The 21,097-nt window shown below is 44.4% G+C and overlaps 1 protein-coding gene across 3 annotated transcripts in view; it reads right to left on the minus strand.

The window, feature by feature from the left end:
- Nucleotides 1–21,097, minus strand: part of TET3 (tet methylcytosine dioxygenase 3) — a 98,461-nt gene that overhangs the window by 32,307 nt on the left and 45,057 nt on the right. For 2 of the 3 annotated variants that reach the window (XM_048511993.1, XM_048511995.1), the window contains exon 3: nucleotides 4,607–7,271. In XM_048511993.1, the coding sequence (XP_048367950.1) occupies nucleotides 4,607–7,271 (2,665 nt within the window). Of the gene's footprint in view, nucleotides 1–4,606; nucleotides 7,272–15,567; nucleotides 15,822–21,097 lie in introns of those variants that run through there. The other variant, XM_048511996.1, reaches the window with a different exon arrangement.

Here is a 21,097-nt window from a genome sequence, read left to right on the forward strand (position 1 = left end):
TCTGCTCTAGGGGAACAGGTCTCTGTGGACTGGACAGCAGTTACAATTCCAGGAGATCTCCAAGCACAACTTGGAGGTTGGCACCCCAAATGCCAAATGGAACCATCACATGAGATTATCCACATGATTTTTCTTATTAGCACTAAAGCCCATTTCAACTTAAAATGAAATGGGCTCTAGTAAGGGGGAGGGAAAGAGGGTGAGCCGAGGTTCCCTTAGCCCCCTTCCTCATCCCCCCACCACCAAGTGTCTGCACCCACATCAGGCTCTGGGCCTGCGCCAGCTGGACTTACCACAGGTGCTGATGTTCCTCTTTGTCAGGTGGGTAGTCTTGTTTATTTGGGTTGAGGGACGTTGATGGGAGAATGGGAGGGGGCTGACAGAGGTCAGGAGAGTGTGGCTGTGGTTTGGGTGGGACAGTGGGATAACTTTTGTGTGGCTGGCTGGGAGGGGGCTTTGGCTCCTTTGGACTGCAAGTCCAGACTTGGTCTGGGGTTGGGGAGAGAGTGGGGAGGGCTTTTCTGTGACCAGCGCTTGGTCTGGGGGTGGGGAGGCCTTTAGCAAGCCTGGTAGACCCACTAGTGCTCTCTTTTGAGTGCAAGGCCAAACCGTCAGCCAATGGGCACTCAGGACAGTCTCCTGCATGCCCATTAGTTGAGGGTCTCTCATTGGGCCCACCTGCATGTTAGTGAATTGAATAGGGTAAGATATGGTTTTGCAAACAATTTTCTATATTCATCCTGAACAGCATTTTCACATGTACACATTCAGGAGAACTTGTCAAAGTTATGTCCTTGCATATATTTCAACTCTCTTATAGTAGCAGAAAGTTTAAGAAAAGGTCTGTAAGAAGGCAGGATTTCCTTCCAAACATTGAATCTGCTTATGTGCAAAGACTGGAGATTTCAAGATAGAGGGTGCATATAAGATACTACTTTCTAATTGGGAAGTGCTGTGAACTTAGAATGTTCAATGACAGCTGGAATCTGGAGGCTGAAAACTGTTTTTCCTTCTAGAAGGGAAGGAAACTATGAAGGAAAGAAGAAATTATTTTGAAGATAATACTGTTGCCTTGTAGAAGAACCCCATGTTGTTTTATTTGTTGATTACAGTAACTCAGACTAATATCTTTATTTCCTCTACGTTCAAGTCCTCTTACAACTTTCAAGACTTGGGATCTAAAACAACTGTAGATTGCAATAATGTCAGAGAATCCCTTTTGAAATACTTTTACTTGCTCCACCGTATCTTTTCACTCAACTATATTTGTTTGCAGTGATGTTTAACTTTTATCAGATTTAAAAATAATTAAGGCATATTAATTAAATGTAATTTTTAATATCATGAGATTACAGGACGTAATGAGATGTTCAGTGTAATTGCTTTTACTTATGTATATAACTGATAGTCCTTTAGGCACTTCAAAGTGGGGGGCAGGGGTTGTGTCACAGAAATTATACAGCTGAACCAGCTTCACCTGTTTCATTATCATATCCTCACCACTATCTGGAAACATAACATTACGGTTAGCACTTACCTATGGCAAAAGGCCCAAAGTCGAACAGAAAACACTTCTGTGCCTCTGGAGGGTATATCTACAGTGGTACGAGAAAGACCTTACTGGTCACCTTGCAAGCCAATAGCTTGGAGAGATAGCAGAAGTACCTTAAACCAGGTTTGCACAGAATAGACTTAACACTTAACCATTATTGGAACAAACCTGATTTTACAGACCACTTCAAACTATCACTCCATACTTTGACTGGGAACTAATCTGAAGATGATGGATGAGGATTCAGATATAATACTCACTCATGGTGAAGGGAAAAAAACCCAATAAGAATTATGTCTGCATGGGGCCAGTAAGCGAGCTCAGGTCTGTGGAGACCTTCGGAATTAATTGTTCATGATGTAGGCAACGACCACTTCTATCAGGCCTGACCAATCCTTTCACACTTGTGGATACTGTAGCAGAAATCTGGGGGGGGGGGAGAGTCTGAAAACTTGTCCCATACAGCACCTGCCACATTGCTTGTGCCATAGAAAGTTTAAACAATGGCAGTGGTGTTCTCCAGGTTGGAAGCGGCTGACTCTAAATTAGCTTGGCACGTTCTCTGCCCAAACAGAAGGGACTGGGCTTCGGCTAATGCGTTTCCTCCTTCCCTCTCCCAAGTCTAATTTTTATTCCAGACACATCTTTGTGGCATGGTGTCAAGAGAAAGAGAAAGCAAGTCTCAGCTGGACAGCGGCCATTCAGACAAATATCAATAACGGACATGCAGCACCCTCGGATTTTATTACGGCAGCTGACGGCAGAGGTACTGGCCAAAGCCCCAACTTTCAGATCTTTACTGGCTGCCTTCCCTCTTCATACATTGCTATTTTTTCCTGCATAGCAAAAACATGGATCTCCCTCCACACTGAAACCACATAACCTAGAAAACCAATCCATCGGTGAAGAGGGCGCAGTCAGAGCTGCCAACTGCAAACCCAAAGAGAGTGCCTGCGCTTGGCAGGGAAAGTAATCAAGCAGATGTGAGTTCTTCTGTCCCTCCCCCAACAGGAAAGGCACTAAAGAGATACAGCTGCTAAAACTTCCCCTTGCATGCAGTTATCAAGAGCACTGGCACAAGTTTAACAGGAAGGCATTGCCACTCCTACTTTAAGTAGAACCAGCAACTGTAGCATGCTGGCAGCAGAGATCTGGGACTGTGTGTGCTCTAATGTCTTAGATCTCTTTAGCCAAATAAAGGAACAGGGTGTGTATTGAGCCCTGCAACTGGTAACCAGTATGAAGCCTCTAGGCCAGAGGCGGTCAACTTATGGTGATCCAGATGTTCATGGACTACAATTCCCATCAGCTCCTGCCAGCATGGCCAATTGGCAGGGGCTGATGGGAATTGTAGTCTGTGAAAATCTGGAGCACCATAGGTTGGCCACCCCTGCTCTAGACTTGACTGAGCCTTTACACAATCAACTGAGACAGAGATGCGTCCCATCCGCTGCACTTCAGATCCCAACTTAAACTTCCCTTCCAGTCCCTGTTCCAAGAACAGATAGCAGGGCCCAAGGGCTGGAAAACCTGAATCCCAGTTTTGGATTTCAAGCACAGTAGCCCCAGTCCATCCCATAATGCGCACACTAGGGTTGGCTTCCTAGAAAACTCAAGACCCAGGGGACAGCCGTTAAATTTATTCCTACACACACAAGTTAAATAATAATATTCCTTAGGTTCTGCATGCTTTAAAAGCTAGAATCCTACTCGTTTACAGAAGGTGCAGTTTGACAGACACAAGGACAGCGGCAGTCACTCAGACCAGCACTCCACATACCTCATTTGTCCTGTCCTTCCCCAACCACTCAGCCTCTCCTCCTGTACTCATGAATGCATGAAGAAGCTGCCTTTTACTGAGTCAGATTGTGGGTCTATCAAAGTCAGTGTTTTCTACTCAGATTGACAGCTAGGGCAAAGGTCTTTCATATCCCGCGTTGTCTGATTTACCTGGAGACATCTGGGACAATCTTTGGGGCCTTCTGTAAGCATAGGAGATGCTATAACACTGAGCCACGGCTCCTCCCCAATCTATTTTATTTACTGGGGTGCTGTGTGGTTTCCGGGCTGTATGGCCGTGTTCTAGCAGCATTCTCTCCTGACATTTCGCCTGCATCTGTGGCTGGCATCTTCAGAGGATCTGGCATCTTCAGAAGATCAGAGGAACACGGCCATACAGCCCAGAAACCACACAGCAAACAAGTGATTCCGGCCGTGAAAGCCTTCGACAATACTATTTTATTTATTTATTTATTTTTGGATTCATATCCTGCTCTATTCCTGCAGGAAAATACATGCCCTCTCCCAACAGGCTAATCCCACCCCTGAAACCAGAACTAATCTTTCAGATTATCATACCAAGCAGAATGTTACCATTTTAAACTTTTCTCAACGCTAGGAATGGCACCACTGCACCCCCTCGCATAGAACAAGGAAACAAGGATCTTTCTTGCAAAACAGACAAAAGTACGTCTTCACATAGAACGCATCTAACTCACAGAACTTCCAACCACATGATGTTATGACAGCCACTGACAGGCAGCTTTTTATAAAGACTAGAGAAGCTCAAACATGGAGGTTCTCTCAGGGTCTGTCAGCAATGACAACAATAAGTAATATCTTCATGGCTTGCCTGTGAACTTCACGGAAGTAGCTGGGTAGTCAACGATGGGTACAGAACGATGGTCCAACAAGACCATTTTGACATTATTAAGAATGTGAAACTGTTTAAAGGAAGTAAGTTCAGTAAATAGACTCCCTCTTCCGGAAGTGCTCCCAGATGAATGGCATAGCAACAGCTTCCATGAATGGCATTCTTTAGACAGGACTGGCAATGTACACCATTTTAGAGCAATTTGCATACCTGCCTTCAGTGCAGGAACACTGAAAGAGCTCAAAATCAAAATCCTGATACAGAGAGCTCAACTTAAAAATCCAGAGAGAGAGTGAATTTCTTGCAGACAGAACACACATGTACACACACACACTTCAGTAAATCCTACTCTCAGGACATTTCCCTTTCAATGCAAGAGGTTCTCGCATGTCATGACTCACCCACACAGTTACAAGTTGGGAACTCAGCTTGTGCTCTCTTGGCTGGTGTGTCCAGCAAACTTTTGGTTGGTGTGTCCAGGTACTTCAAGGGAGATTCCAAAAATCCACTGAGAGTAGGTGTGAGTGGCACTTGATCCTTGGTTGGGGTCCCTTCCATGGAAGCAGTGTCTGTGTTTTGGTTTTCATCAGAGTAAAAGCACGTGGTGGATACCACAGTAATAGCACCAGAAGATTCAATTTTTATCTGCTTGGGCGACCGAGCAACAAAAGGGTTTTCAAAAGGCTGCTCGGCGCCCGGCAAGAGAGAGAACATTTTATAACCCGCATTGGGAGAGCCCATCAAAGGCGGTGTGCAATTGTTAGCAGCTGAAGGTTGGACAGCTGAATCCAAGCCGCCAGGAGGCTCTGGAGAACGGCTCAAAGAAGACAACGGATGTGGGGCGGAAGGAGGCTGGGCTGGTAATGGCAGAACTGGAGCTGGAAGCTCAGAATTCTGCAAGCTGAAATTTTCTCCACAGTCAGCCTCAAACTGTTTGATCAGTTCCTCCAACTTGTCATCCGCCGGGATGGGATTATGGGCGAACAGAGGATGATCTGTCGAGTTTATTGGCCTGTGGAAAGCTTCCTCGTGCCCATTGCTGCAAGCACCTGTGAATGAACATGGAGCAAAACCTGGCATAGGAGAGCTGAGGGAGGCGGAATTGCATGCAGCATTCTCTGGGTAGTAGCAGTGGCTCTCCTCCTGGCTGGGATGGCACATTTCCTGAGAGTTGGGAGCAGGACTTCTGTTTTCAAGTAGCTTCTGCAAAGGAGACAGGTCTCCGGGGCTGGATGTAAACGGAGAAAGAGGACACTTGGTAGGGGTCCCAGAGAGCAGCTGTTCAGGTGGCATCTCTTTAGTTAGGCGCTCCAAAGCGGCAGCTGAGCGGAATTCTTCCAAGCTGATCTGTCTCGCAGGCAGGAAGAGGGGCTGAGAGTCCTTCTGCTTGGATTTTTTGATCTGAACCTGCTTACGAACTGGTTTGACCTGAGCACCCTTTTCTGCTGGGACCTTCTTCTTCCTCTCCTTGGGGGACTTCTCGGCTGATTTCTGAGGCTGGGCCTGTGGCTTGGGAGCCCACCAGCTTGGCAGCTGCTCCTGAGGGTCTCCCTGAGGCAGGTTCTGGTCAAGGAAGAGGCTGCGCTTGTGGTGGAGGTGCTGCTGCAGAACCTTCTGAGTCTTCTTATGGAAGTTTGTCTCTTGCAGAAGCTGGGACAACTGCTGGCTCGAAGAGGCTGGCTTGGAGTAGCCAGGGCTCCCCTCCTTCTGGGCTAGCTGCTCCTGCTTTGTTTTGATGGCTTTCACTTTGCCAGGCATCACGTCAGGTCGCTTGAACATTGTTTTGATGCAATTACTGGCAGTGCCTAAAAGCTGCTCCAGTTCAGCCATGGGATCACTGGCCAAGGCTGGTGGTGATTGGTTGGAGTTTGGGCCCCAGAGGTTGCTTTTGAACTTACTCTCTTCACTCCACTGCTCAGGGAAACTTGCCTTTTGCGGGGTGGAGGTGCAGTTGGGAAACAGACCTGAAGTGTCCAAGTGGCCATTGTTGCGATCAAGGCAATAAGGAGTCATCTCCTGAGCAAGTTTTGTACCCTGCTCCCAGGAGGAGGAAGCCAGTGACACAGGAGACTGGAGCAAGCCATGGTTGGCATATGTTTTCGAGGCCTGCCTCTGGTACAGCTCAGCGTTGGACCCAGATAGCACCGAATTAGGGTTATGTGCCGGGAAGGTGGAAGGCTGGACCAGCTGTTCCTTGGAGGTGAAAGCCATGACTGGCTGAGGGCTCTGGGGAGGGGGCGGAGCCCCTTGGGCTGCCTCAGGAAGAACCGATGATAGCTGTGTGAGGGCTTCAATGGCGATGGCTGTCTGGAGGCTGATGTTCTTCTCCTTAGCAATATTCAGTGCACTTTGAGAAAAAGGAAGGGCGTCCGATGGGCACAGAGTCAGCTTCTCACTTGCAGCAGGCACCTGCTTTTGATTAGCACCATGGTCTAAGGGAGATTCAGAAGCTTGGTTGAGAAGCTGCGGGGCACAACTCTGGTCCTCTCCAGTAGCTGACTTGATCTTCTTCTCCAGCCATTCCAGGTAGTCCGGGCACTCAGGTCCGTCACAGTTGCAATTGGGTGGCTTCATACCATGTTTTGCCAGAGCAAGGGCAGCCTTCAGAGCATTCAGATCTTCAGGGTAGCTGTTAGAAGGAGGCATGGCCAGACCATCCCCTGCACCACTCCGATTCATCTCGGCATTAAACCTTTCGTATAGCTGCATACTCAGTAAAGAAGGGGAATCTGGAGGCGCAACCCCCTGTGAAGACATGGCTGCTTCAGCGGCTGCGGAGAAGGCCACCAGGTTCTGAGCATCCTCCAAGTTGGCATTGGTAGAATCACCCTGGCTGCGGTCAGCTGGCATGCCTTCCCAATTGGCTTTCTGGTCGGTATGTGGGCTGCCAAGCCATGTTCCTGCTTCCATTATCATAGCCCCTCTTCCAGATGTTTGCTCCCTCCCACCATTTGCCAAGTCAGGTCTGTTGCCCTCATTCAGCCTTCTTTCTTCAACATGGTTAAATGACCCTTCTTCCATTTGGCCTGTTTTGGGTCCATCAACTGAGCTGCACTCCGAACCAGTCTGAGAAGGGAAAAGAAAAACAGAAGGAAATTAGTTCCAAAATGGTCACCACGTTCATTTCTTGCAATAAGAACAACAAAGAGCACTTTAAAGATGAACAAACTGAGTGCAGCACAAGCTTTTGTGATTGTTTCCTTTATTTCTAGGTACACACTACCTTTCTTAGAAAGAGTGGCATTGATCAAAGTGGTTTATTTTAGGAAACAATAGTCCCGATATTCCAGAGGGAAGCCTTACCACCTGTTGGGGGCAACACCCTTACCACCTGTTGGGGGCAACACAATAAAGGGTCTCGGGGACCTTTAACCACTACGACTCTGGTATATAGAAGATGATGCTGGAATTGCCTGTCAAACTCCTGTTTGTAATCTGATTTGGTCATGTCCACCATAACACAACATCAGGCAGCTATAGACTATAATGTCAGGAGTTATACTTGAGGCTTTGGATGGCATCGTATTCTGCCCAGTAGAAGTGTTGGCCACTGAAATTCCTGATACAGAAAATGGCAAAAGAATTTCTGATGTACCAATGACACATAGATGCTGACCCTCTGTTACCTACCCACAAATATGAGTATGGGATCCCCTCAGCAGAAATCTCTCTAAGTTCAAAGGTTAATCATTTAGAATCCCAGCGGTCTTCACCGTGCAACTCAGCTCTGAAACTGATAATCAGCATACTTTAAAAACCAGATTGAAGATACCTCTATCACTTCCACGCAGGAGCTCCATTTCAGTTTTTAGGGTGTATTTTGTGCTATTTGGGGTGTAACTGTTCAGCTTGCCTGCTAGGAAAAAAGGGCATCTAAATGTATCAAATGAATAAAAATAGGATGAAGGCAGCACTGCAAAGGAAGAGCTTGGGATTCAGAGAAGTCCCCCTCCCACTAACAATTTTGGAAAATACCACTGCTTCCCATATAGCTCATTCTATAACACATACACAATTCCTTAGATATTCTTGCTTTATAAAAATCACATCTATTTACAAGCAGAAACAAGATCATTGTTAGTTTGTTATGCTAAAATATTTTGATCAGAAAATTTTACACAGGGAGAAGCAAAGTCAAAAGGCTGCATTTCCATCCACAGAAGGCCGAACACATTTATACTTTAGCTTTGCCAAACTCTTGCCTATGGTTGTCATGGCTTCTGTAACCTGCTGTTGGAGACCACACTAGTGCTGTCTCTTGGGTAACCTCTTTCATCTCACCTCTCCCACCACCAAAGTGGCATGCAGCCCATAGGCTCAGAATCAGGCACATTACTGAATGGGGGGTTTAAATCTGTGATGTGATAAGAACATAAGAACATGCCTGCTGGATCAGACCAGAGTCCGTCTAGTCCAGCACTCTGCTACTCGCAGTGGCCCACCAGGTGCCTTTGGGAGCTCACGTGCAGGATGTGAAAGCAATGGCCTTCTGCTGCTGCTGCTCCTGAGCACCTGGTCTGCTAAGGCATTTGCAATCTGAGAACAAGGAGGAGCAAGATTGGTAGCCATAGATCGACTTCTCCTCCATAAATCTGTCCAAGCCCCTTTTTAAAGCTATCCAGGTTAGTGGCCATCACCACCTCCTGTGGCAGCATATTCCAAACACCAATCACACGTTGTGTGAAGAAGTGTTTCCTTTTATTAGTCCTAATTCTTCTCCCCAGCATTTTCAATGAATGCCTGTGATGACCACATGAATGAACTGAAATGTACTAAAAATAGCCAATGCTTTGCATTCATCTAGAACTCCAGCATTCAAAGCACTTTGCACGTGTCACCTTGACAATCCTTACAGCAACTAATTAAGGTAAACCAGTATTCTCATCCCCACATTGCAGAAGGGCTCTAACAGAAAAAGTATGTTGCTTAAAGTCATCTTACTGACTTCATGGCACAAGTGAGATTTGAACCAGGGACTTCAAACTCGTGCAGATCCAGCTACACTACGGTCTGTTCTGCGTGGGCCAATAAACATGGGTGTAGGATGCTTAAAAAAAACTTTGGGGGGGGAGGACTTTGCACAGATCTCGCCCCCAAAATGAGTCTGCCCTGTTTTATTTCCCCCAACTGTTTTTTTTTTTGAAAATCGCTAAACAAGCTAGTCTTTTCAAAGACATGGGCTGCAGCCGCTCACAAGCAAACTACCAGGCAGGAGGCACTTTATTCGCCTGGTTTCCTTCTTTAAAATGTTGCTTCTTGCATCTGCGTAGCTGCATAGCTACACAGGTGCAGATGGTCATACAGTGGGACATTGGTGTTGCTGTGGGGGTTCATTTGTGCATGCCTGTGTAGATACACATAGCTGGGAAGTAATAAAAAATAAATAGATGCATCTCCATGTGAAGGTGCGACAACAGCCCGGATTGTTTCCGTGGGCTTCAATCGCTGCCTGCACAGATGCATGTGAATGCGAAACCAGGAAAACAGGTTCCTTTATCCCAACTACAACCCATCATACATTTGCTGTGCAGAAGAGGCCTACGAGCCAGGGCAAAGGAGGCACCTCTAACAACAGACTGTGGATTTTTATTACAGAGCAAACCATTGCCATTTATTTCATTCACTATTTGTACTGCTAAGGGGGAGAGCCATTTGGATTTGCTACCTGAGGCATCAGCATTTCTTGGGCTGCCCCTCATTTCTTAGTTATAGTTGCTCACACGTCCCAAACAGCAAAACAGAAACAAAAAAGCAACCCTTGCCAGCGTTTACAGTTTTTTTAAGATTATCCAATCAGGGATTATCTGTAATGCCGTGGGGGCCCCCTTGCCATCCTGGTCCATTAGAACTCACTGCCACAGTTAGACGCAGCAGTGCTAGCACCCATGACGTATTTGGGATTGCCAAGAAGTCTCCTTGGGAAGATGGCCAGGACAACTCCCAGGCAGCTGGTGGATCCCCTGACCGACTTGGATGAGAGACAAGAAGCTTCAGACCTGCCTTATCTGCTCTCTCAACCTTGGCAAGAGCTCGTTCAGATACAGCGGGTGTATTTGTACAGAGGACAAGTCCCTGCTTCACGTCATACGTATAGACAATGGCAAAAAAATATTCCCACATTTTCTCCCTAGTAATATGTGTTGGACTCTCCCCGGTTTGGTGGAATTTAGTGGCAACTTGCTCTAACAGGCATTTGAGTTACAGCAGCCAGGGAATGCATGAGAATCTTCTTGGCATGTTGCTGAAGTCTTTCCCAGCTGGGAGATTTCCTGAGGTACACTGAGACAGTGTGTATAGTGGTTACCTCTCTCTCTCCCTCTTTCTCTGACCCAGTGAGCTTCCAGGATGCTTTGCAAGAGGGAGAACATACTAATCCCTACCTTCAAAAAACCTGGAGCTGTCACCCTAGCTCCGTGGTGGCGAACCTTTGGCACTCCAGATGTTATGGACTACATTTCCCATCAGCCCCTGCCAGCATGGCTGATGGGAAATGTAGTCCATAACAATCCATATCTCAAAATTCGCCCTAGCTATTACCAAACAAGTGGTTTAAATCATTTTATGTTATTTTTATTTACTTCATTTATACCACACTTTTCTCCCCCATGGGCAACCAAGGCCGCTCACATAGTTCTCCTCGCCTCCGTTTTATCTGTATAACAACCCTGTGAGGTAGAGTGGACAGAGAGTGTGTGACTGGCCCAAAGTCATCTAGCCAGCTTCTATGAAACAGTGGAGGGTTCTAACTTGGATCCTCAAATCCTAGTTCAACACTGTAACCACTACACCACACTGAATGTTTTTGGGGAGCCCAGGACTGGACAACTGGAAGTGTTACAGCTGAAACAGAGCCCTAGTCAATTGAACAACAGAGTTGGGGTGCAAATTTTGTCCCTTTCATAGCAATACATTTGCTGCAGTCCTATTACAGCAGGAATCCTTAGTAAGCACTATTATAGTATTTTGAGCATTCAAAGCACTTCAAATATACCATCTCAGTGACCCTTACAACAACCCTGCAAAGCAGAGCCAGCATTGCCATATTGCAGATGGGGGATGGTGCGTAAGACCAAAGTAGATTTCATAGTGGATGGTGCTGCTGTTTCTCTTAGGTTCTTTAGCCTGTGTCTCTCTGCCTCTTTCCCAACCAATGATGTGAGATAGAGAGACGCACATTGCAGACAGACACCCACCACAAAAAAATCACAAAGGTGGCTACTGTGTGCTTCCAGTAATGCTCTAGGGGCAACCTGGTGAGCTCATGGTAGGGATGAGCAGTGAATCTGGACCTTGCAAGCTCGCATTCTTAGTCATTGCACTGACTGGCTCACATCACTAACAAACCTGTATTTAATGGAAATATATAATTTCTTGACTTTCACTGGGGGCAATAAATGGGCTTTTACGCATGTGTAGTCTCCTTCGTATTAAGCGTACATTCCTTTCGTCTTTGATTCTCAGTTATGCACACATTCTCCTCTCTTAGCAATCACCCTGCATTCAGATCAGAGAATCCATGCAGTTTGCAAAACCTGTTTTAAGTACAACTTTTTCTCTCCCTTCACAGGGAAAGTGAAGGAGATCCTTGTGTGTTAGGCTTTCTTTGGGTTTTCTTACTCCTCCCTGACTTCCCCTGCCCACACTGCAGAAGTTCATCCCACTCTTTGGGTCCATTCAGAGGGGCTTAAAAAAATTAACAGTGAAGGTCTATTGCTGAAGAGACTGTCTCTTGAAATTGACATGGTCTAGCGAAGTAATGCTAGATCAAAGAAAGCACACCCAAAATATCAGTGCCAGGCAACTCCCAAAATGGAGCTTGCACAGAAAGAACAAGGAAGAGGCCAGTGGGCAAAATAGCTGATCAACTTGGCTAGGGACACTTTGCAGGTGGAAAATCCCTGAGTCAACAACAACAACAAAAACTGTGTGGGGAAAAATTCACTGTGAGGCAAACAGTTGCGGGGTAAGTAAATGCATGCATAAGTGGCCAAGGTGCGATATTGGGAGGAAAATGGGATAGTCTTATCTCCTGCTTTCCTGGGTGAATGTGGGCAGAGGGGGGGGGAGGGGGGGCAGAGAAGAGATGTATACTCCAGACCTGAAAAGGAGAATGTATAGCCTTTATATGGGGGCGGGGCGGGCAACCAGCAAGAGATTCATAAATCAGTGGAGCGCTAATTTTAGGTGCACAAACATTTGTGTGCATCCAAGGAGTATCAGAAACAAAAATAGAACTACACATTTTACACTGGTCTGGTTTCTGTGTTCTGTCCCCTTAAATAGCTGGGCAGTAGCGGGCAGGACAGACAAAGGCTGTTTTAAGGGTGCTATCTACTATGATGAAAGAGTATAAATTTAAAATGTTACAAATTTAATATTTAGTATTTTGTTAAAAAAACAAAATTCTTACATGTATACTTTGCATGCTCATGGACCATGACTGAAATGTAGGTATTTGGGGACACATGAGACATAATAGTGGAAGATCCTGCCATGACTTTCAGACAGACAGACATGCAAAATACCTGGGGAGGTATAATTCAGATTTGGGCCATTGAATTGGGAGAAGGAAATTTAAACCTTCCTACTGGGTCATGTATATTGTAAACTACTCTTCTCTCTATGTACTCCGAATGCAGGTTCTGGCCCTATTTGAGGCAGCTAACAGGCCAGGGGTGATTTCCATCAGAAAAACAGCCAAAGAGGAACAGGTTTAACCCTTCTGCCCCCAGTATTGCTGCTCTGGTCTGAGCAAAGTGATTCTGGGGCTTCTTTTTAAACCACCTAACATGGGAGATCTATTCATTAACTTCTCATGATCAGGTCTAGTTCGACCATCATGAGGCAAAAGCCTTTTCTACTTCAGATTGAAGGTGAGGAATGCTCTTCCACAAAAAAGACATTCTTCCCACTTTTTAAAAAAATCACAAAAAACTATTATTCAACAGAAAGACTGTCTGGCATCCTCCTTCCACCCATGCTATGTTTTTTTTAACATGGAGGAGCCTTTGCTCATGGGATTCTTAACTTGCAGTCTAAATTAGTACAGTTCAGATGAAGGCTCAGTACATCAGTGAGAATAAGGCATTTGTTACATCACATCAGATCTATTAACTTACTTCCACCTCACTTCACAAAACAGCACAATATTGCATATTATTATTAAGATTTCTCACACAAATAGGACCTGAAATGTGCAGAATCAGCTATTAATGTTAGATTGTAATGAACCAGAATGAAATCGGTCACACAACAAAATCAGCTGAACTGGACCTGACTCAAAATGTTTAATAGTTTCACACAGAAATAACAACTGGAGCACCAACTGGAATGAGGGAGAGATGCATCTTCCCAGTGATAAATTGTTGTGGAAGAAAGCCATATACGCATGCACACACATGTACATGTTTACTCCCATGAACAATCTTTCTCCTGAGTTTGACACTTGCTATGAAGAAGGTGAGGACCTCATCCTGATTTCACAGTGGGCTTTGGAAGTAATCTGGAGACTGGGACAGTCACTGGTGAGCGTAAGTTCTACTGGCCATCAAGGACCTGGAAAGGAAATTATCTAATCCAGATCTTATCTGTATTAGATGTGCCCGGTATTCAACACAGAGAGATCAATACTAACCTCTCTGATATCTACCAAAAGAGGCACCTTCCAAAAAGCCTGACTCAAGAGCAATGTGCACACAAAAACACCAATATGCCCACTGATCTCTGCACACATGGAGGATTCCTTGTTGGGGAACCCCTTCATACGAAACAGGGATTTCCCTGTTGAATGTACAGTGGATTAGTGCCCAAGGCACAGAAGACAACACAGCCCCAGGAAGAGGAAGTGCCACATACGTAAGGAAACCACGAAGACCCACGCTGTATGAAACTAGTAGTTTGGCAGAGAATTGTTTGCAGAGAATGCATCTAAATTGTGCAACTTCATATGGAAAAATCTCAAAACGGGAAAATCAAAATTGTTCCTGGAGAGCCATGCTGAAACAAAACAGGAAGAAAAAGAGAGTGTTTTATCACTAATATTTTCAGCTTGTGTTAAAACTACAAGCTGGAATCTAATCCTTGTAACAAAGTGGGGATATTATCTAAAGCCTTAGAACTACACTTTTACTTAAGCTGGCCAGCTTCCAAAACGCTGATGATAAACATAGTGTCTTTTATATCTCAATGATGGGTTCTTTGTTTTTTGCACATAAGCTTATCAAATACACTCTTTTGTTCAGTAAATTTTGGACATCCATGGTTTTCCCTGATTAGATTCTTTGTTCCTTCCCAGCATAGCAGAGCAAGACCTACTGGAGGCTTTTGTGCATTCATCTCTTTCTCCGACACACTCCCAGCTCCCTCAAAAACTCCACAATCAGCACAAACCTTGTGGTTTCCTCTTTTTAACTGCATCCAAAAATCCATTGGGAGAGCATGTGCATCCCAGAGTAAGAATTATACATCCCCTTCCCTTTGCCTGCTTGATCTTGGAGAAATCAACAACCCATAGACAATCATTTTCATTTAGTAAAATTTAAAAAAACGCCATTGTTCATTGTAAAAAGGAATTCTTGGTCAATCGCAGAGGAAAATAACACAAGAAAAATATTAAAATGAAAAAGCCATACCCCCAACATTAAAGCTTCACATTCTGTAGAAAAAGAATTAAAAAGTGCTGCCAACTTTAAAAAAATTTTAAAAAACCCTTGAACATTTTGGCAAAGGTTCCACATCCAACAAATCTACTTTAAAAAGTTAGCAGCCATTTGTAGACCAGTGTAACTGTGGGGAAACAGCACTATGTGGATACAAGAGAATTAAAAAAAATGAGATGCAAGAGAATTAAAAAAATATATGAGAATTAAAAAAATATGACCTTCACACAACAAAAACCCTGCTATTATTTCCTCATACTCTGTATTGTATTGGCACAATTAACTCTCCAGGTTTAGAACTATTATCTACAAACATTCTTGCCCCCAGCACTCCTTACAGAAATCCCATGCCACACTGTAGAAACTGTCAGCAAAAAATGTTGACAGAGGCATTTAACAGTTCACATTTCACTATTTCCAAAGTGCGCTCTGCCTCACCCGACAGTGCCTCAATGTTCTCCACCAATTCTGCAACAAAACAGTAAATCCAGTTTGTTACTGCATTTTCGGGAGCTCCATTTACAGGAGAGAAGCCTGTCCTACATGCACAAGGCAGCAACATTTGGCTAGCTGCCCCACATACTGCACAGCCCAATCAATCGCTTCTCTAGCAGCACAAAGAAAGAGACAGACGGACATCTTGGGAAACTGCAGGCAAGGAAAAGGAGGGGGGGGAAGCATACCACACAGTCACAATCACTTACACTTGCAGAATCTGCCGAGAAAAGAGCGAACCAGGAGAAGCAGAAGGGAAGAGAAGCATGGAGGAATCCAGAGGGAAACACGATTCACCACACCAAGGACCAAACTCGGAGGACGCGAAGCTGCTCCAGTTCTTCAGCCTACACAGACCTCCCCCTCCCCTCTCCGAACAGCTGTAGGGGCCATTATCCCTCTTGAACATTGCACGTACATAGCCAGGATGGCTGCAGTACTGCACAGACGACTGGATTGCTGCAGGAAGCAGGAAGGCACTTTCCCTTCTCGAAACTGGGGAGGGGGAAGCCACACCCCAGGAGGTTCAGGGCAGGCAGGCCTTTTGCCCTTTTAAAAGTCAGCAAAAACAACTCCAGGTTTTTATTTTTAAGAAGTCTAAAACCACAAGAAAGAAAAGGACTAGCACACAAACACATGAGAAGCCATCGAATCCAAAGAGCAGTGTATTTTGCAAACACTGTGGGTTTTTTACGCTGAACTACCTCAGATGACCCGCCTGGCTGTTCTATTCAAGGCACTAGTTGCCCTCACTGCAACTGAAATGTGGTAATACGGCACTGGCCGATTGTGTTTCGTCCTCTATTTTTTCCTCGCTCGCTCGCTCTTTTTAAGGCAGCCAAGCATCAGTTCATAATGAAAACCTCCTTCCAAGGTGAGCGTAAGGCCGTGTCAAGGAGTGATGCAGAAATACAAGCGCAGCCACAATCCCCTCCTTCTCTTTCATTCTTTCTCCTCCTCCTCTACCATGATTTGGAAATCCTTGGGTTGCGGAAACGCTCCACTCCGTACGCCTACATGATTACACCTCCAATCACAGACTGTGGGGCATGGAGTCCCAAGCCATGTGACTTCAGACGCAGTTGCTGACACCATTGGCGGGAAAAGTTAAAGTACCATTATGTTTCAGCAAGAGGAGAATCCTGAATTGTCAGGAGGCCAAAGCTTGACATCTTTCCACTACAGCCAATAGCTGCTGTTGTAGCAACCAGTCAAGTTGCTGTCCATCCAAGGACACTTATGCTATCAGTCTCCTCCTCAAGGCTGCTGTCGGATACATAAATACAGATAACTGTAGTCCGGCGTTCTGCCAGTACGGAGATGTGCTGGCGGCTGCCGGAAGTTTTTCCTCACACAAACTCAAGCCTGAATTTGAAAAGGAAACAGGTTTGTGTGTGCCCACTCCCAGCCCAGCATTCTGCCCCATAGGCTGCTGGGTTTGTTCTGCTAGAATGCCACTCTGCTCCTCTTCCACATTTTGACTATTATGTGAAAAATACATTCTTTTTATTTGTTTATCTGTATTTATTTTTCTATTTATACCCCACCCTGCTCCCAAAGGGCTCAGGGCGGCTTACAATGGCATAAAGCCTAAAATCATACATTAGAAGAGTTTCTAGTAATCAAAATTTGGGTTCTGTGTTAGAGTGGGTGTTTTAAAAGGGCAACGGCACCCATGGGTGGAGTGGAAAAGAGAAGTAGTTTAACTCTTCCACCTCCACAAGGTTTTACTAATCTGTCCCTCCCCACAAGTGTGCATTTTGCAACTCTGTAAAGAGGGGGGGGGGCAGCTTCGCTCTTTGCCCATATTTTTTGCCTTTAAAAGGATAGCAGCAGTGTGGGAGATTATTTTTGATTAGCAAAACCATGCAGGGGTGAAAGGTTAAATCCTTTCTGTCAGGGCCCCTGCCTAACTGCAGTTGCCTTTAGCATTTGATTTGACCCTTTTAATACAGCCTTTGGAGAGAGAGAAACAAAAATGTCCTGTTGTCAGACTGTTAAAAAAAATGTTTTGCGATTGGGAAGTCTTGGACAACATACTTACCAGATTTCAGTATTTTAGCTAATCCACAAAAATCCTAACAATTTCAGATTCTCCCATCAGTCAGTAAGGTCCAACCACATTAATAGAAATAGTTACTAAAATATTTCCGTCCCACTTTTCTATATTTGATATCCGAGTACAGCTAACAAAACAAAATAATCTATGCACGTTATGGCAATGCACAGAGACAGGTATTTAGATGATGCTTTCAAGTGTCTGCAGATATGTGTGTGTGGATGTCCCTGCCTGGAATAGCTCTTTTCTCCTAAGCCTCAAGCGTGGTACCCCATTTCTTTCCCTGATATAAAAAAAGCAGCTGCCATGGCAGTTTACCACTCCAGCTTTTATGCACAAATACATGAATGCAGATAGAGGAAAATGCCAGCAAGCATTCATAAAAACGCCAGAACTCTTTAGCCCAGCATTCTGTATCTAAACGTAGCCAGTAAACACGTTTCCAGAAGTTCATCCGGAAGGTGTGGAGATCATGGCAGGAATAAATAAAAGGGAGGCAATCTGATCCATTTAATTTTCATCCTGCCCTTCTTCCACACCAGGTTCCCCCTGCCTTGTTGTTGTTCTCAGATCCACCCTTAAAGGTAGGCTAGGCTCAGGAACAGCAAATGGCCCCTTGTCACTTCTACTGCAATCTGAAGCAGAGACCAATCATACGCTGCTGTTGCTGTGCAGTAAGAGAACATTTCCTTTGTGGCAGTGATTTCTGTACAGGTACGCTTTCACTTACGGCACCACTGATCCTGAAAGCCCCATGGTTAGCGAGAGCAGGGAAACCCCAACCTCCCCCCACCCCATTCCTTACCCGGATCAACAGCTGGCACTTCCCTAGAAAAAAAAAAAATGATAGCAAGCTACAAAATATCAAAATGAGGAATATCGATATTACTTTTAAAGGGCTAAAAAAAACCCAAACGGCAATCTTTATTCTTGGTTTGGACAGGGGAGTGACCATGAAGTGAGGCACCTTCTCACATATAAACAAGGAAACACAAGGAGACTCCACTGCAAAGGCACTGAGGGGTGAGAAACAACGCAGGAAACGCTCCATGCATAATGGGCAACATCCATTCTAAGCCGATTGACTCCAATAGATTTAGCAGGGTGTAACTGCCTAGGAGCTCACTTTTAGTGACCATTTATGGTTGAGATTTGAACCCACATCTTTCCAGTCACTGTTTAATGTGCTAACCAATACACCATGCTGGCTGTTTTTTTCAGAGGTGGACCGCTTTTAGATATGGATGTTCTATCTAATCAAGGCTACTAATCACCAACAGATTATTGTCCAATCTCTTTAAAGTCAGCAAACAAGTGGTCATCATCATATCTTGTAGAAATGAATTCCATAAGTAGTACGTATATATGAAAGAGGGAAAAAATGCTGGAAGGGAGACCATTATTTGCACAAGAAGTCTTGAAAAAGGATAAAACCAGGCAACATGCTTTCTTTATTAGCAACCTAACTGAGCACACATGGACTCAAGAGAGTTATGAACACTGAGGGTTTTCCTAGTACTCTAGACATACTTTGGAGAACACAGTTCTTCCAGTATATGTCGCAATAAAGCAAACTTCTGGCCATAGACATCTAAGGCTACAGGTATTGGCTTGATTTGGGCATCTGAACAAACCTTGGTTTGTCTGTGACAAAAATGAGCCAAAGTTATTGTGGTTTAGAATCTTAGTGTGTAAACAAGCCACGATTTGTTAAAAATGTCTATTTTAGATGTCACAACAAAAAGTAATTGGTTAAGAAGCAGGAGTCATATATTCAGTGGTGGGATTCAGCAGGTTTGCACCACTTCGGCAGAACCGGTTGTTAAAATGGTGCTTGTAAACAAACAGTTGTTAAATTATTTGAATCCCACCACCAGAACCAGTTGCTAAATAATTTGAATCTCATAATGCCAATAAGGGCTTCTGTCTGTCTGTTTGTCTGTCTGTCTGTCATTTGAATCTTACCACTGCATATAATCCCTTTTATTAGGACCAATTAAAATTTCATGCGACAGTAAGACGACATTTGAGTTCCCAGAACTTGTCATTTGACTAGATGCTTAGTTCAAAACACAAAAGGAAGGGGGGGGGGAGATAACACAAGACATGATTCCAAAGCACACCTGGGATTTTTAAAACATGCTGTGAAATATCTTTATTCTCTCTGCTTCCCCTCCCCCAGCCATTCTTTACCAACCATCTAGCCTGAGGAAGAGTGCTAAAGGCCGTGAAACCCTGCTTTTATTTGGCGACAAAAGCATTACACTGGAACACAGTAAGTGAAACCAGAGTGTATTCAAATTATCTACAAAAGTAAAATATTTGGAATTTACATCAGTGGCATCTTCCCACACAATCCTTCCTCAGCCCCTCTCAAGGCAAAGATGAAGAGTGCTGTAACCCCCCTACACTCATTTGCTTTCTGATGATAACTGACACAGATCGTCGCAGAACTGGATTGTGTACAGCTTGTGTTGGAATCCAGAGACAAGCTATGGATCTAACTAGAATAATGATTACCAGGCTCACCAATAAGCGCCCTGGTTGATCTGGCGATGTTAGAGCCTAGCAGGTTTATTGTCCCTGGGTACTTAAATATCTATGTGGAATCCCCCTCGTATGACCACATTCAGGATTTTATCACCTCAATTGCAACTACAAGACTGACCCAACTTCTGTTGGTCTCCCTAGACATGTTGTGTTGCATCTTCTATTCTGCACCCAAGTTTCTGATCATCAGGTTAAGGATCTGGAATGAGGGTTTTTGTTTCGGACAGATCATTATTCGCTGAAGGCTTGAGTGATGTTAGCCCTTCCTTTCAAAAGAAGTTACGATGGTACCTAAAATACTCTAGTTAATTCTAGGAGTCTGAATGATGATACTATTGAGTGTCTAGTGAGGCTAGAATTGTCAAGGGATCCATGCTGTCCAGAGGTATACCAGGGAGTTCCCAGTTGGGAAGCAGCCAGGACATCATGAAAAATCAGACAGAACACACCAAAGAACCCATTTGAGGCCTATCAGAGGCCCCTTCCGCACACGCAAAATAATGCGTTTTCAAACCACTTTCACAACTGCTTGCAAGTGGATTTTGCTATTCCGCACAGCTTCAAAGAGCACTGAAAGCAGTTTGAAAGTGCATTATTCTGCATGTGCAGAATGACTCAGATAGCAGTGATAGTGATACATAAAATATTATTTTCTGTTATCATTATGTTATCTGAATCATGTCCTGATACTGGGTTATCAGTTCACTGCAACACTTTTTGTTTGTTTGTTTTGATAAGAAGATATTTATTAGGAGAAAAAGATAAAATCCAAGAAAGTTGGGAGAGATACTTTAAACAAAAAACCAACCAAGGGATCTACTACATTCATTAATACCAATATTCCCAACTATATTAACCGTGAACAATAAACAACATTTATGACATAAAACCTAAAAAATGTGTCTGGCTATACCTTTTATAAAATATATTAGGGAAGGTACTCTGGACCAAATATATTAAAGGATTTCTTCCAATTGTAGGGGATATTGACAATACTAGGAAATTGATTTGTCTATTGTCCGACAGAGATCCATACATTTCCAACCAAGTAACACTTTTTGCTCATGCCGCAAGAACAAACTGGGCTACTTATGGTGTAATGATGATACATTTTATTATTTGACAGGGAT

The sequence above is a fragment of the Sphaerodactylus townsendi genome, linkage group LG12 (assembly GCF_021028975.2).
Source record: "Sphaerodactylus townsendi isolate TG3544 linkage group LG12, MPM_Stown_v2.3, whole genome shotgun sequence".
Lineage (NCBI taxonomy): Eukaryota > Metazoa > Chordata > Lepidosauria > Squamata > Sphaerodactylidae > Sphaerodactylus > Sphaerodactylus townsendi.